Source organism: Polyodon spathula, chromosome 12, assembly GCF_017654505.1.
Source record: "Polyodon spathula isolate WHYD16114869_AA chromosome 12, ASM1765450v1, whole genome shotgun sequence".
Taxonomy (NCBI): Eukaryota; Metazoa; Chordata; class Actinopteri; order Acipenseriformes; family Polyodontidae; genus Polyodon; species Polyodon spathula.
This window is the reverse complement of record NC_054545.1, coordinates 34,824,563-34,836,808: the sequence shown is the minus strand read 5'-3', so window position 1 is coordinate 34,836,808 and position 12,246 is coordinate 34,824,563. Positions and strand designations below refer to the sequence as shown.

The window sequence follows — 12,246 nt, the reverse complement described above, 5'->3', positions numbered from 1 at the left end:
AAAAGGTTTATTTGTCATAAAGTTAAAAACAGACTATAAACAAGTGAATATGACCTAATGATTGAGGTCTATAATGATCTGTACACATCCTGTTTTCTGTTGTGAAGCAAATCACCACTGAACATCACACATAAACACAGTTTATTATAGAATAACGTTTTTAGAGTATGTGGCGCCAGTGTAACTCACTGCACTTGGGATGGGAGAGAACAATGGACCTCGCCTCACCTTAGTGTGTGAATGAACTGGAAAACAATACGCTCAACAAAAACGGGGTTTGTATTAAGCAGTGTGCTAATGGTGACTGAGGACATGTTTTTAAAGATAGCTTCCCCTTTATTATAATCACCTGTATTCACTTCAAATATACATTCCCCGTATAATATTAATTATTCATAGACTATGAACAATATACATATCTTCTGTTATATTCATTCATATCATTTTTAAAAGGATATTCGTGTCTAGCGAATATAAGACGCTGTATTTTTACAGCAGCATTTATTGTGGTGTCTGTAATTAAAACAGCATTCTAAAAGGAAACGCTTGTAAACAAATCCTATCAGATATGCAGCACATGACAGGGGATAATAGTTGTGTGAGCTCATAAAAAGGAAGGCGGTACCAGACGTCTCTGACGTATGTGCATCGGTGTTACCAAAACAAAGAAGCCGAGGACTCTGAGCGGCCATATTAGACTTAGAAAAGAAATATCGTTTAGCCAGGGAATTTCGGGCGTCCGCAGCCATTTCTACACCTCAACATTAGGTACCCCAACACACACACACGCGTCTCGGTAGGACACTTTTTCTGTCTCTTCTTTCTTTCCAGGCCGTTGACGGGTTAAAATCAGTTTTGTGCTTCTTTGACAAGGAATCGTCAAGATGGCAGACACGGCGAAAGCGTGGAGGAGGTTTGGCGAGAGAAAAAACTGACTTTTGTTTGCAAATTCCCTGCGTAGACAGCATTGTTTTGTAGACCACGATCCGTATTCCTTAACTGTAATAGTGCGTGGCTGTATTTTGGTTTGAGAAATGTGTTTAATGTCGTATTTTGTTTGTGTTGGTGGAGTTGTAAACATCCGGGAATCTGTCTCCACCCATCTGCCTCATTTGGTTGTGTTCATTTTTACTTTGTTAATTTTATTTAAAATGTTAAATTAACGGTTAATGTCAGGCATAGTTAAATAAGGTGTATGACAGGAGCTACTTGGTGTAGTGCGCACTTTTCTTTAACAAAAGTACCTTTGTACTACTATGCCTAATATATTTCGGTATAAAATGCAGCCGTTATAATAGAACTGTGCTGTAGTAGAATTCCAGGTACAATGTTACATAAAAGAAGGGTATTTTCTTTGCCATAGAACAATAACCTAATGTGTAACTGAATTCTGCATGTATGCCAGCACCTTTTGCACCACCTAGTCTATAAGTAACACAATTGCATACCAGTTTTGCTCCAGTGCATTAGTGTAAGGCCTCTTTTTTGCCTCGGGTGAATTAAACTACACGCTTTAAGAATGAATGTGTTTGAATCCTAGTGATTTTCTTCATGTAAGCAGTTTCTGCACTTTTTATAGTAGTGTTTTTGTTTTGTTTTTTTATCAAGTAGAAAGTGATACATTTTACAATTACACATGTTATGGCATTGAAACCAATAGTAGAACCCAGTAAGTAAGGGTATGAGATTGGAACATACTGTGTGAACAAAGGGTGGGTACTGCAAGGATGCAGATATTTGCTTTCTGACAGATCTGAAAATAGAAACATTTTAAGCAGTGGTTATCTGCGTTGCAAAAATATAAAGCTTTTAGTGTAATTACAGTAGTGATTACTGTGTTTTGCATTGCTCTAATCCAGCAGGTGAACCTGTAGAGTGCATTTGACTCATAAACTGGTATTTTGTGTAGTTTAGTGATCAGCTATACAGTACATTTTGCCATTAACTAAGAACTATAAAACAAATTGTCAGTTTGTGTTCTAAAAATACTGTGCAATCTGAAATACTGTTCTCAGAATTGTTTGATATAGTGAAGTGAAAGAACCCACTTAACTGCATGCTGAGTCCTGCTCCAATTGAGCCGCTCAGAGCGCTACAGAACAGATTTAATCTGTCACCTGAGTGAGCGGAAAAATTCTCACTCCTAGCCGCTCAGTTACTTAACACACCCAGTAAATCATCTAAGCATTAAAATGGATGTGATGGTTATTTAGTTAGTCCTAGTATTTCAGTCCAGCTGAAACTGACTTTATCTCCAGAGGGCAAAAATGAAAGACCCCAGCCGTAGCAGCACCACACCCAGCATCATCAATGATGACCTGATTGTCAATGGACAGTCCCACGATGAGGACAACCCATTCGCGGAGTACATGTGGATGGAGAATGAAGAGGAGTTTAACAGACAGGTATGCTCCTGTGATTTATGTTGTACCGATTCTGGAGAACAGCTGGTTCTGCGGGATACAGAATGCAGCTTGCTTGTGGTGCGGTGGCTGACGAGCGCTCGCTGTTGTTTTTTACAGATTGAAGAGGAGCTGTGGGAGGAGGAGTTTATTGAGCGATGCTTTCAGGAAATGTTGGAAGAGGAAGAAGAACATGAGTGGTTCATTCCCGCAAGGGACCTGCCACAGACCATCAACCAGCTACAGGGCCAACTCAATGGGCTGGTCATCAGCGACTGCAGTGTGCTGGATAGCCTTGCGGTCAGTCCACTTTTGCTTAATAAACTCCTTGTGCATTTACTGTAGTTTTAGGCTGTGTTGATCCAAAGTATAAGTCCTCAGAGTGAAGATCAGACACTCTTGACACCAATGTCTTGGACGGTTCTGTGGAGTACAGTGTTTATAGCTACAGGTTGATGCTGGGGATGGTTTGTGATTTGTATCCAGTTTTGCAGAGTTAAAAGGAATGGTAAAATAATGGTCCAATAGTACTTAGGCTAACTTTTTTTTAAAATCCATTTTAAAAGCCCATATTTTTCTTGCTGTCGGATGCTTATTTAGATTTATTTATTTTTTTCTTTTCAGGTCCACAGTAACTTAAACCCAAATGCGAAAGAGTTTGTTCCTGGGGTCAAGTACTGAATATCAGAAAATAGGCCTCTCTTGATGGATGTAGCTCAACCACACTGTGAGGCCAGTATTGGATGATAAATTGTGAAAGCTTCTCTTTGTCACTGTGTTACATTTAATGCATTGCCAAAGTGTTCAGTTAGTCTTGCATGCTTAAAGTGCTGAGACTGTGTTATTAAAAAAAAGAGCTGATACGCAATATTTTGGGGTATTGTGAGTAAGAGGCACCAGTCAATAACTATGGTACTTGTGCAATCTATGTGTGTTACCTTAATGTAAAACATTTCACTTCAATGCATAATTTTTTGGTGTTGTATAAGTGTTTCATAGATGTTTAGATAAAGGTGTGTACTTTTATTTTACTAGTGAATACAACATGCAGATTTGTATTGCTATGAAGGCATTTCCTTAAAGAGAACCAACCTGCAGCCCTTTGTTATTTTTGTATGTATTTACTTTTTCCCCACAGTAGGGGGATGGTTAAGGCATACAGATGCTGCATTCTTGTGTGGTCAGTAGGTGGCGCCATTCTCCCCCGCCTTTTTTTTTATATAAAAATCTGAACGTGCCAGAATATAAGGGGTTTTTTTTTTTTTTTTTTTTTTTTTTTTTTTTTTTTTTTTAACCAATTTTTTTTATCCAATTTAAATTCAGTAATCCATGCATATATTACATAGAAAAACAAATGAATTAATATTGTAGTGCATGATTGCTGTTCTATAGATTTAAGCAATGCTAATTGCTGTTTTTTTATTATTTGAGATTATTGCTAGTGCGGGAGGTGGGAAAAATAAAATAATTTGCTATATAAACACATCAGTTCAGTTACATAAACCACCATGTTAGATTGGGGTCTACCTGTAGTATGTACTGGCTTTTTTTTTTTTTTTTTTTTTTTTTTTGCACTGATGAGATTTTATATTGTTTGCACTTCTGCAGGATAAATCTACTTTTATTACATGAGGTTTAAACAGCGACCAGCAATAATAGCAGAATTGATAAAGTATTTTGTTTAAGTTTTTATTTACTTTTTTTGTTCTGTGTTTTGCCAAACTGCCATTTTGACAATTCTTACCTGTAACTGGTGTGTTATCTGAAAGACTGCAGTTTTAAATACAATGAGACACTTCTACAAACTATAACCCTAACCCTTTGCTTAAGAATTGAATTACTGGATAGTCCTTATGTAAGCAGTGTCCTCAAAGTAGGTCAATCTAAAGAGGAAAAGATCTCTTGATATACTACATCAGTGTTGTGAGGTAGAAAGTGACTTTCTTTCCGTTTAACTTCAGTGGTGCCTCTGACTTTTTTTTTTCTTAACAAACACTACATTCAAAGTCTACAGCACAAAAAAGGAAAAACTATAAACAAAATAAAAATCATAACTTGGTAGTTTTATACTGCCACATACAGTATGTTGAGTGTTAATAGTATTAAAGAAAAAAATGTAAAAAAAAAATACATATATTTTTTCAAAAATATTTAAAAAAAATAAATAAATATTGGTGAAATGTATTTTGGTGTGTGTGTCTCTAACTTCAAGGTTGTCTCCTGTTCCACTGGATTTCCTGTAGAAGTGTTGTGCTCTGTTCATAAGCTGCAACTACAGGGTGATTGCACACACTCAAGACATATTTTCTAAACCAGGGCTGGGGATCAGTTCCACATCTACATTTCCTTTTTCAAATCCATTCCCTTTTGAGGTCAAATTGGTAGTAGAGGACCTCAGTCTACTACGTGAGCAAGGGGAAGCTGGCATGGTCCTTGCCATGTATTTGGTCACTGCAATCAATGACTTGGCATCACTCTGCTATAGCACCGAACATACTGGACACCTGGTGTTTGTTCATGAGATGTCAAGAAAGTAAGTGTTCCAATAAAGTGCTTTTGTGTTTTTTTTTTTTTTTTTTTGTTTTTGTTTTTTTTTTGGGGGGGGGGGGGGGGGTTAGTTTCGATGAAGCCGACCTCCTTTTTTTCATGCCACGGGCTGAAGCTCATCTCCTACAATGTATGGTCTTGTTTTCTGAAGCAGTAATGCAGGCATTATTGGAATTGGAAAGTAAGTGTATATTTTTTTGTACATACAGTTAGAGTAAAACATTCAGCTTTAAAGTACATTTATGAGCAGTTTATATGTGCAGTGCATGTCAATTGTTTCTTTTGATCTACTTTCACCAAAAAAAGGGACCAGTGTGGTCTTTAAAGCATTTGTTTTTAAACTGAGAAAGCATGCATTCAAAATCCAGTATACCTTTTATTTTTATAAAAGATGTACTGCAGACACTATTTGCAGACTTGTTAAGTAGCCCTCTTAGGGTGTCAAGTAGATTTGGCCAAGTCAGTTTGGATTCTACATCAATTTTTAACTACATTTGAGTCTGTATTAGGGTGTAATGTGCTGAAGGATTTGTATTTGTGCTTGAACAGTTGCACACTTTTCAGTGAAACTTAAGTTATTAATTGCAAATGTGTAACCACTCGGAGAAGACCTTGCACAACTGTTAAGCTTGGTACTATAGTCCTGTCATGGCAAAAATTTGTCCCAATTTGTTGGCAACAGAAACGGTTTAAGAAATTTGAGTGTGTGTGTTTTATTTATTTTTCTAACGAGTGCTTCATTTATGAATTTAATATCTTTATTTTAAACACACTTTTAATGCAAAGTTGAATTAATGGTGTTTTATTTCTGTCCACACGAAGGCGCTGTGGGTAGAGAGTGCTTGGGAGACTAGCTATTCATGTTGTCCACCAGCGTGCAATCTGCCTAACTGCAAGAATGCTACATTGAACTCCAATGTAAATACTTCTATTGACTTGTGGTTTTACCCCTACCCCCCACCATTGCTAATAAGACAAAAAAGATATTGCCTGCTATGCTGTAACACTGGATAAATATGCTTTAAGCGTATTTAAAGAATGGCATTGTCAGTGATTGGAGAATTACACTGTGTTCTAAATGCACCTATGGTTTTTATTAATAATAGTACGACTACTCTAATAACACTATGAAAACACAATTTTTGTTCCTGGGTAGTAAGTGTTATTTCCTAATTGCTTATGCCTCAAAAGTATAGAAAATGGCTATTATTCCCCACAAACTTTGCTTTTGTGACCAGGACAGTGATATTTCAAAATATCACTATTTCCAATGGGAAAACAGGCAAATGTGCGTCTTTTCGTTCGCATAAAGTCAGAAAAAAACAACCTATGAATCCAAATTAACATGTATTTATACTAAAGTAATACAAAGATGACTACAAAAGATTTAGAAGCGAGTAGTTTTTTGAGATTTACAATTAATTGTCCTGTCCTGCTCACAAAAGCAAAGTTTGTGGGGAATAATAGCCATTTTCTATACTTTTGAGGCATAAGCAATTAGGAAATAACACTTACTACCCAGGAACAAAAATTGTGTTTTCATAGTGTTATTAGAGTAGTCGTACTATTATTAATAAAAACCATAGGTGCATTTAGAACAAAGTGTACAAGGAGCCAGTCGCCTGGGTTCGTGCTCATCAGTGCCAGTAGTTTGGCAGCATCTCGGAAAGGGCTTCTACAGCATGCACTTTGAAACCTGGATCAGGGTGCTTGTTCCTTTTGACTCCAGTGATAAAGCAGCAACGGCAGTATGCAATGGATCAGACTGCCTCTCCATTGTTGCCTCCACAGGTCAGATAGCCCCAGACTGAGGTCTGCATGCTGATGAGCTGGGCAGATGTCTACGGCAGCCCTGGTATTGAAGGAATTCTTCCGAGGAGCAGGCAGGGAGGAAGTCCTGGGGGAATTGCATTCTGAGAGAGGAACAGAGACTTGTCTTATTAGGGTTGTACCCTTATATGGGGGGGGGGGGGGGGGGGGGGGTTAAAGAAATAAAACATGCAGATGTCCCCAATGAATTACATCTACATAGCAAAATCTAACAGCGAAGCCCCTCATGAAACCTACGTTTTGGACGTGCATGCTTTGCGTGCTTTACTCTGTGGGCTTTATGCTTCCCTTTTTCACTATGTAACAAAAACTGCTGACTAAAATACTGTATCCCAATAAATTACGCCATACGCTTTCAACGGTGTTGGTCTTGTGTGCAGTTTTGAAAGAAACACATGCTTACGCATGCACAGGTGTTCTCATTTGAAAGCATGATATATGGTACTGCATAAGGCTAGTTTTTTAATTTAATTTGAGTATAGTCAGTTACTGGGTCATTTCACCCCAGCAGCAGCGTCTTTGGGCTCAGTAATGTTACTGGCTGTAAATGATTCTAGCCGTTCAAGTGACTGACAGGAAGACAGGTGTCGAAAGGGTTGGGGCAATTTAACGCGCCAGGTGAAATGACGAAGTGTAAGACAGCCTGAAAGAAAAGCTTGAGATTTATTTGACCCAATGTCATCTGCATGTTCTAAAATGAAATACATTTTGACTCTAACATTTGTCGTGGTTGTTGAAAGTGCCCATTTGAGACCTGCACAGAGAATGGCAGATCACAATAGATAGGATTTAGGGAAGGAATTTGTTAACTGCAACCCCTTTACATGGGAGGTGTTGTGAAAACGTATTTCTTTGAATTTGAGGGCTTCCATTGTTTGTTGTTGAAGCCTGTAGCCACACCACCTTGGATTCTGATCTCATTAGACCTCACAGGCTAAGCTGGGCTTGGCCTGGTCAGTATTTGGATGGCAGACCGAAGAACCCCAGCTGTGCAGTAGGAAGTGCTCTCGATTGCTCAGTAGGGGGCACACGCCCCTCTTGGCTTGAGCTCAACATATGCCCCAGCATGGATATTGAGGTATTGTGCTACTGGAGGTGTCCAGCTCCAGGTAAGATTAAACTACTCTGCGGACGTCAAATATCCTTTGGCACTTCAATCAAAGAAATGCTCCAAATAAAACATCAGTATAAGTCAAACTCTGGCCCTTCTGCATTGTTCCTTCCGCATATTCATTAAAAAAACGAATAATAAACCCTCCTACCCCTGCATCTTAGTGTATCTATACTTCCTAATGCATTCACATAACTGTTATCTTAGTGTGTCTATACTTCCTAATGCATTCAGGTAACTTATCTTGGTGTGTCTATACTTCCTAATGCATTCAGACAACTAATCTTAGTGTGTCTATACTTCCTAATGTATTCAGATAACTTATCTTAGTGTGTCTATACTATCTAATGCATTCAGATACCTTATCACCAGGAATATTAGAAAGATAGATTACTTGTTTTGCATCAATTATACAAATTATAAATATATCATGTTGCATGAGCCTCTTGCTGGTGATTCCTGTAATTGCTGCTGCTATGGTACCTACTTTGGTGGCAGTCACATTGCACAGTCATAAGCAGAATGTCCCGTCAGTCCTGTCCAGCTAAATGTTGGTCCTATTGCAGGAGGTTTCTAGCCATGTTACTGGCTGTCAATGCCAGGCTGCTGTTTGATAGATTTGGTGAGCTCTGGTGTAGTCCTGCTTTTGTCAATATAAATGCAGTTGCTGAGCCATTTCATTAGTGGTGGTCCTGCTTTTACAAGGGATACCTAATGTGAGTGCCCTGTTATTGTCTCTACACTGGCTTTGTACTGTCACATTTCTTCAAGTGTTGTAGTTTGTGTAAGGGGTTGTTTAATATCAGGGTGGGACTCTTGTTCTTATAATTACTATAACCTGTTTACTTAACGCTGCTGGCCTGACCAGAGTACAAAGCTTTGTGGTGAAATGTTGAGTTCTTGTCCTATTTAGAACGGTGCACTGATTTTGACCAATTACCCCTACGTTAGTTCAGGAAGTTGGTTAAGATATCCATGCTATTCCTCAAATTGTACAAAATAAAAAAGAAAGTCCAGAGAAATTCCTAGCGGAACGTATCTTCGCACTATGTTTTAGAATGTTCTTCCTAACCGAAGCCCCCCAATGGGCTGGTCCTGGTTGGAATGCTGATCAGTAGAGTGAGGCAGACATGCTTTTCATTCAATGTTTGCCCTCCGATTAACTAGTGGAATCTATCGTTCCCTTCCCTTCTATTTCTTCTTGGACTGGTAGCCCCCTGAACCTGAGAACCTGAATCACTGATCTCTGGCTCAGATTTATAATGCACTTTACATTATTGTTGATTATTATGTCCTAGCCTCTGTTACAGCAGATACTGTGTGTTCTGTGGACCTTAAGATAAAGCTCTATATAGCTCTTTTCTTTAATTGCTATAATGACCCCATGATTAGATCTTCAATGTAGCATTACTCTATCAAATATAAGTAATACAGCCAGATAGCTAGCTTTATAGTTTAGAATGAAAGAATAGTTTCTTCATTATTGACCTTTTAATGGCAAGGTTCTGGTTTGATTTATTTAAAAGCTGTTCAAGGCCTTGGAGGCACTTATAATAATATAAACTGCCTACTTTTATTCAGTAAATTTATACTGCTGAAATATAACTGGTTTTCTACTGGATATCCAGACAAAAATGGATTCATTTTACAGTCGGGCCGTTGTCAACCACAGAATTCATTTAGAAATGTACAGTGAATGGGCATTGGTTTCAGGAGACAGACGTCACAAAGCATTGGATCATTGAGAACAGCAACATGGCAGGTCAAACAAATATAATTCAGAATTCCATTCTAATTCCCGTCTTACGTAGCTCTGAAGAATTGAACATTTCTTTACTTACCTCCCTCTCAATGCTCAGTTTTGTTGGTTTTACTAACAGGGCGATTCAAAGCTTTAAGGGCTCTCAGCTTTTTGCACATTGTAATTTTTGTCATGAAAGTGTGTAGGGGGGGGGGGGGGGGGGGGGGGGTCAGTTACAATTATAAAGACTACTTACATACCGCTAAATGTCTACATGTGGTAATATCAGTGGGGTGCATTTTCCCTTTCAGAAAAAAACTGTGCTAAATAAGATCTGGAGTAAGAAGCTTTGATAATCTAGCCCTATGACTGAATTTGGAATGTACAGAATTTTTTTTTTCTGATCCTGAAATCCTTTCATTTGGAAACAGAACCTAGAAAAATGCGTTTCTGTTTCTCTAAAACAAGTCCTCTCTCTCCCTCTTCCCCCCGCAAACCTTACCTTTCAGATGCTAAATAAGTAGACATATGGGGAGGAGGACTTCCCCTGCCCTCTTAAAGATTCCGATTGTTTGTCCAATCACGTCCCAGCCCTCCTCCCTCCACACGCACCTCTCCAGACAACAGCTTCATCAGAGTGAAAGGAGAAGTTTTTGCAGCCTGGTCGAGTCAAGCTCTGACTCCTTTCCCCTTCTCAATGTCTCTATTGTTTGCCACTGATTCAAGTTATTGCACTCCAAACCATATGGCTCATTTGTTCTTCTATAAGCGATGCCATCTCAGAAACCTCAAGTATTTTAATAGCCGGTTATGCTACCTCCCAGAGGGGGCATCTTGGACATGAAATGCTTGAGGGAGAATAAATTGCCCTTGATATTGACCAAAACAAAATTATGTAATTGATATCTTTAAAAAAAATGTCAAGGGATCTAAGTAGATAATTTCTAGCTTTGGTAGCCATTGTGAGCACCAGGTATCCAAGCCTTTGATGGTTCATTTTCACCTATTGTCTTTCCAATTCAGTCTTGCTGCAAACATCTGTAGCATCTGCGACTACAAATGAGCCTCTAAAGCTTTCTGAACAACCACTTTTTAGACCAGTAAAGTGAAACATATCGATGTGCACACTTTTATCGAGATATTTTAGAGAGAACAGCCAGAAAGATTAACCAAGTAGGCCCACACTGGACATGCATTTCCTTCTGCTCGCTATCTCAATTGTGTCATAAAACGTAATCTTTAATGAGATCTTTATATATATATATATATATATATATATATATATATATATATATATATATATATATATATATATATATATATATATATATATATATATATAACGTGGCACTTATCTGAGAAGGTGTGTTATTATTGTACATAGAGTAAGTGGACCTTATTACAAAAAAGCGTTATTTTATAGCTCCAATGCGCACAATATCTATCAAGGCGATTTTTTATTTATAAAACCACAAAAGTTGTGCGCGCTGTGCGCTTTTTTTTTTTTACATTTAAAATTATTTTTATTAGACAAACACAAATGAAAGCGCATAAAAGGATACTCAAGACACACATAATTATATGCTTGTTTTGCATAGCTGTGTATGTTATAAGCATGACCTGTGTGTTTTCTCTTTCTCTTTCTCATACCCTCACTTTGAGGCCGGGCTCTGCTTTTTTGAGTGTAGAGAGCTGTATCCAAACACAATGAGGCACCGATAAGGAATTGATTACCATTCAAAAGTAACGGTCCTATTCTGCCCTGCTTGAAGGTTTTTATTATTATTATTATTATTATTATTATTATTATTATTATTATTATTATTTATTATTATTATTATTATTTTATTTTATTTATTTTTAAGAAAAAAAAAAGTTTAGTTTCGAGGCTGCAGCACTTCTGCACGTCCGAGAAGAAGGGGTGGCTTCTTCCCATTATTAAGACCCCTAAAACTCAGATCAGACTTTGAGTCTAGACTCAAAGATGAGTTTGCGGCCGGTAATTAGCATTAATGTCCTGGGATTAATTAACTTTGCCGAATACGTTTACAATTAAAATTAAATATATATAAAAAAACAACAAACCTATATTAATATAATAATTAATAGATTATTATTATTATTATTATTATTATTATTATTATTATTATTATTATTATTATTCATCCAACGTTATAAAGCAGCTGACACAGAAAACATGAAAACATAAAATTCGTATGAAAAAGCCTACAAAAAGTGAATAGGCTAATACACAATACTACATAAAAAAAAAAAAAAAAAAAAAAAAAAAAAAAGAAAGAAAAGGCTTTTTTTTTTTTAATAAGTTGTATAACAAGGATTAGTTCCTTCTCAGAGCAAGTCGATTGTTTCTTTTTCTCACGTGTTTCTATTTGAAATGCAATAACATCTCGTGCACTTGTGTCTAATCCTATCAGCAGATCTCCTTGGCAACTCCTCTCAACTGAGGACCACGCGAGCAGCAATCCACTTGTGTTCTCACCCCCCAAGGAATCTTAAACATACACACACTTCTACCGCAAGACGCATTTCCACCGGTCCACCCACAGCCCTTATAACTGAACTCCGGCAATCTTGAGAAACTGTTACCTTTATCA

General features: G+C 37.5%; 1 protein-coding gene across 2 annotated transcripts; it reads left to right on the top strand.

Annotated features, from left to right (window-relative positions):
- The first annotated feature begins 632 nt into the window (after positions 1 to 632).
- LOC121324729 (polyadenylate-binding protein-interacting protein 2) lies at positions 633 to 4,193 on the top strand. Of its 2 annotated transcripts, none has more exons than XM_041266872.1 (4): positions 633 to 796; positions 2,259 to 2,405; positions 2,523 to 2,702; positions 3,027 to 4,193. In XM_041266872.1, exons 2-4 carry the CDS (start codon positions 2,268 to 2,270, stop codon positions 3,081 to 3,083), a joined length of 375 nt encoding a protein of 124 aa, XP_041122806.1. In that variant the 5' UTR covers positions 633 to 796; positions 2,259 to 2,267; the 3' UTR covers positions 3,084 to 4,193. The 2 variants fall into 2 exon arrangements, with proteins under 2 accessions (XP_041122806.1, XP_041122807.1); XM_041266873.1 differs by lacking the exon at positions 633 to 796 and adding an exon at positions 811 to 1,712.
- The last annotated feature ends 8,053 nt before the right edge of the window (positions 4,194 to 12,246 follow it).

Bases quoted from the DNA above. Each gene is read 5' to 3' on its own strand.
- LOC121324729 (XM_041266872.1), top strand. From the start codon at position 2,268: ATGAAAGACCCCAGCCGTAGCAGCACCACACCCAGCATCATCAATGAT. The intron at 2,406-2,522 runs GTATGCTCCTGT...TGTTTTTTACAG, and splicing joins AAGAGGAGTTTAACAGACAG to ATTGAAGAGGAGCTGTGGGA. The intron at 2,703-3,026 runs GTCAGTCCACTT...TTTTCTTTTCAG, and splicing joins GTGTGCTGGATAGCCTTGCG to GTCCACAGTAACTTAAACCC.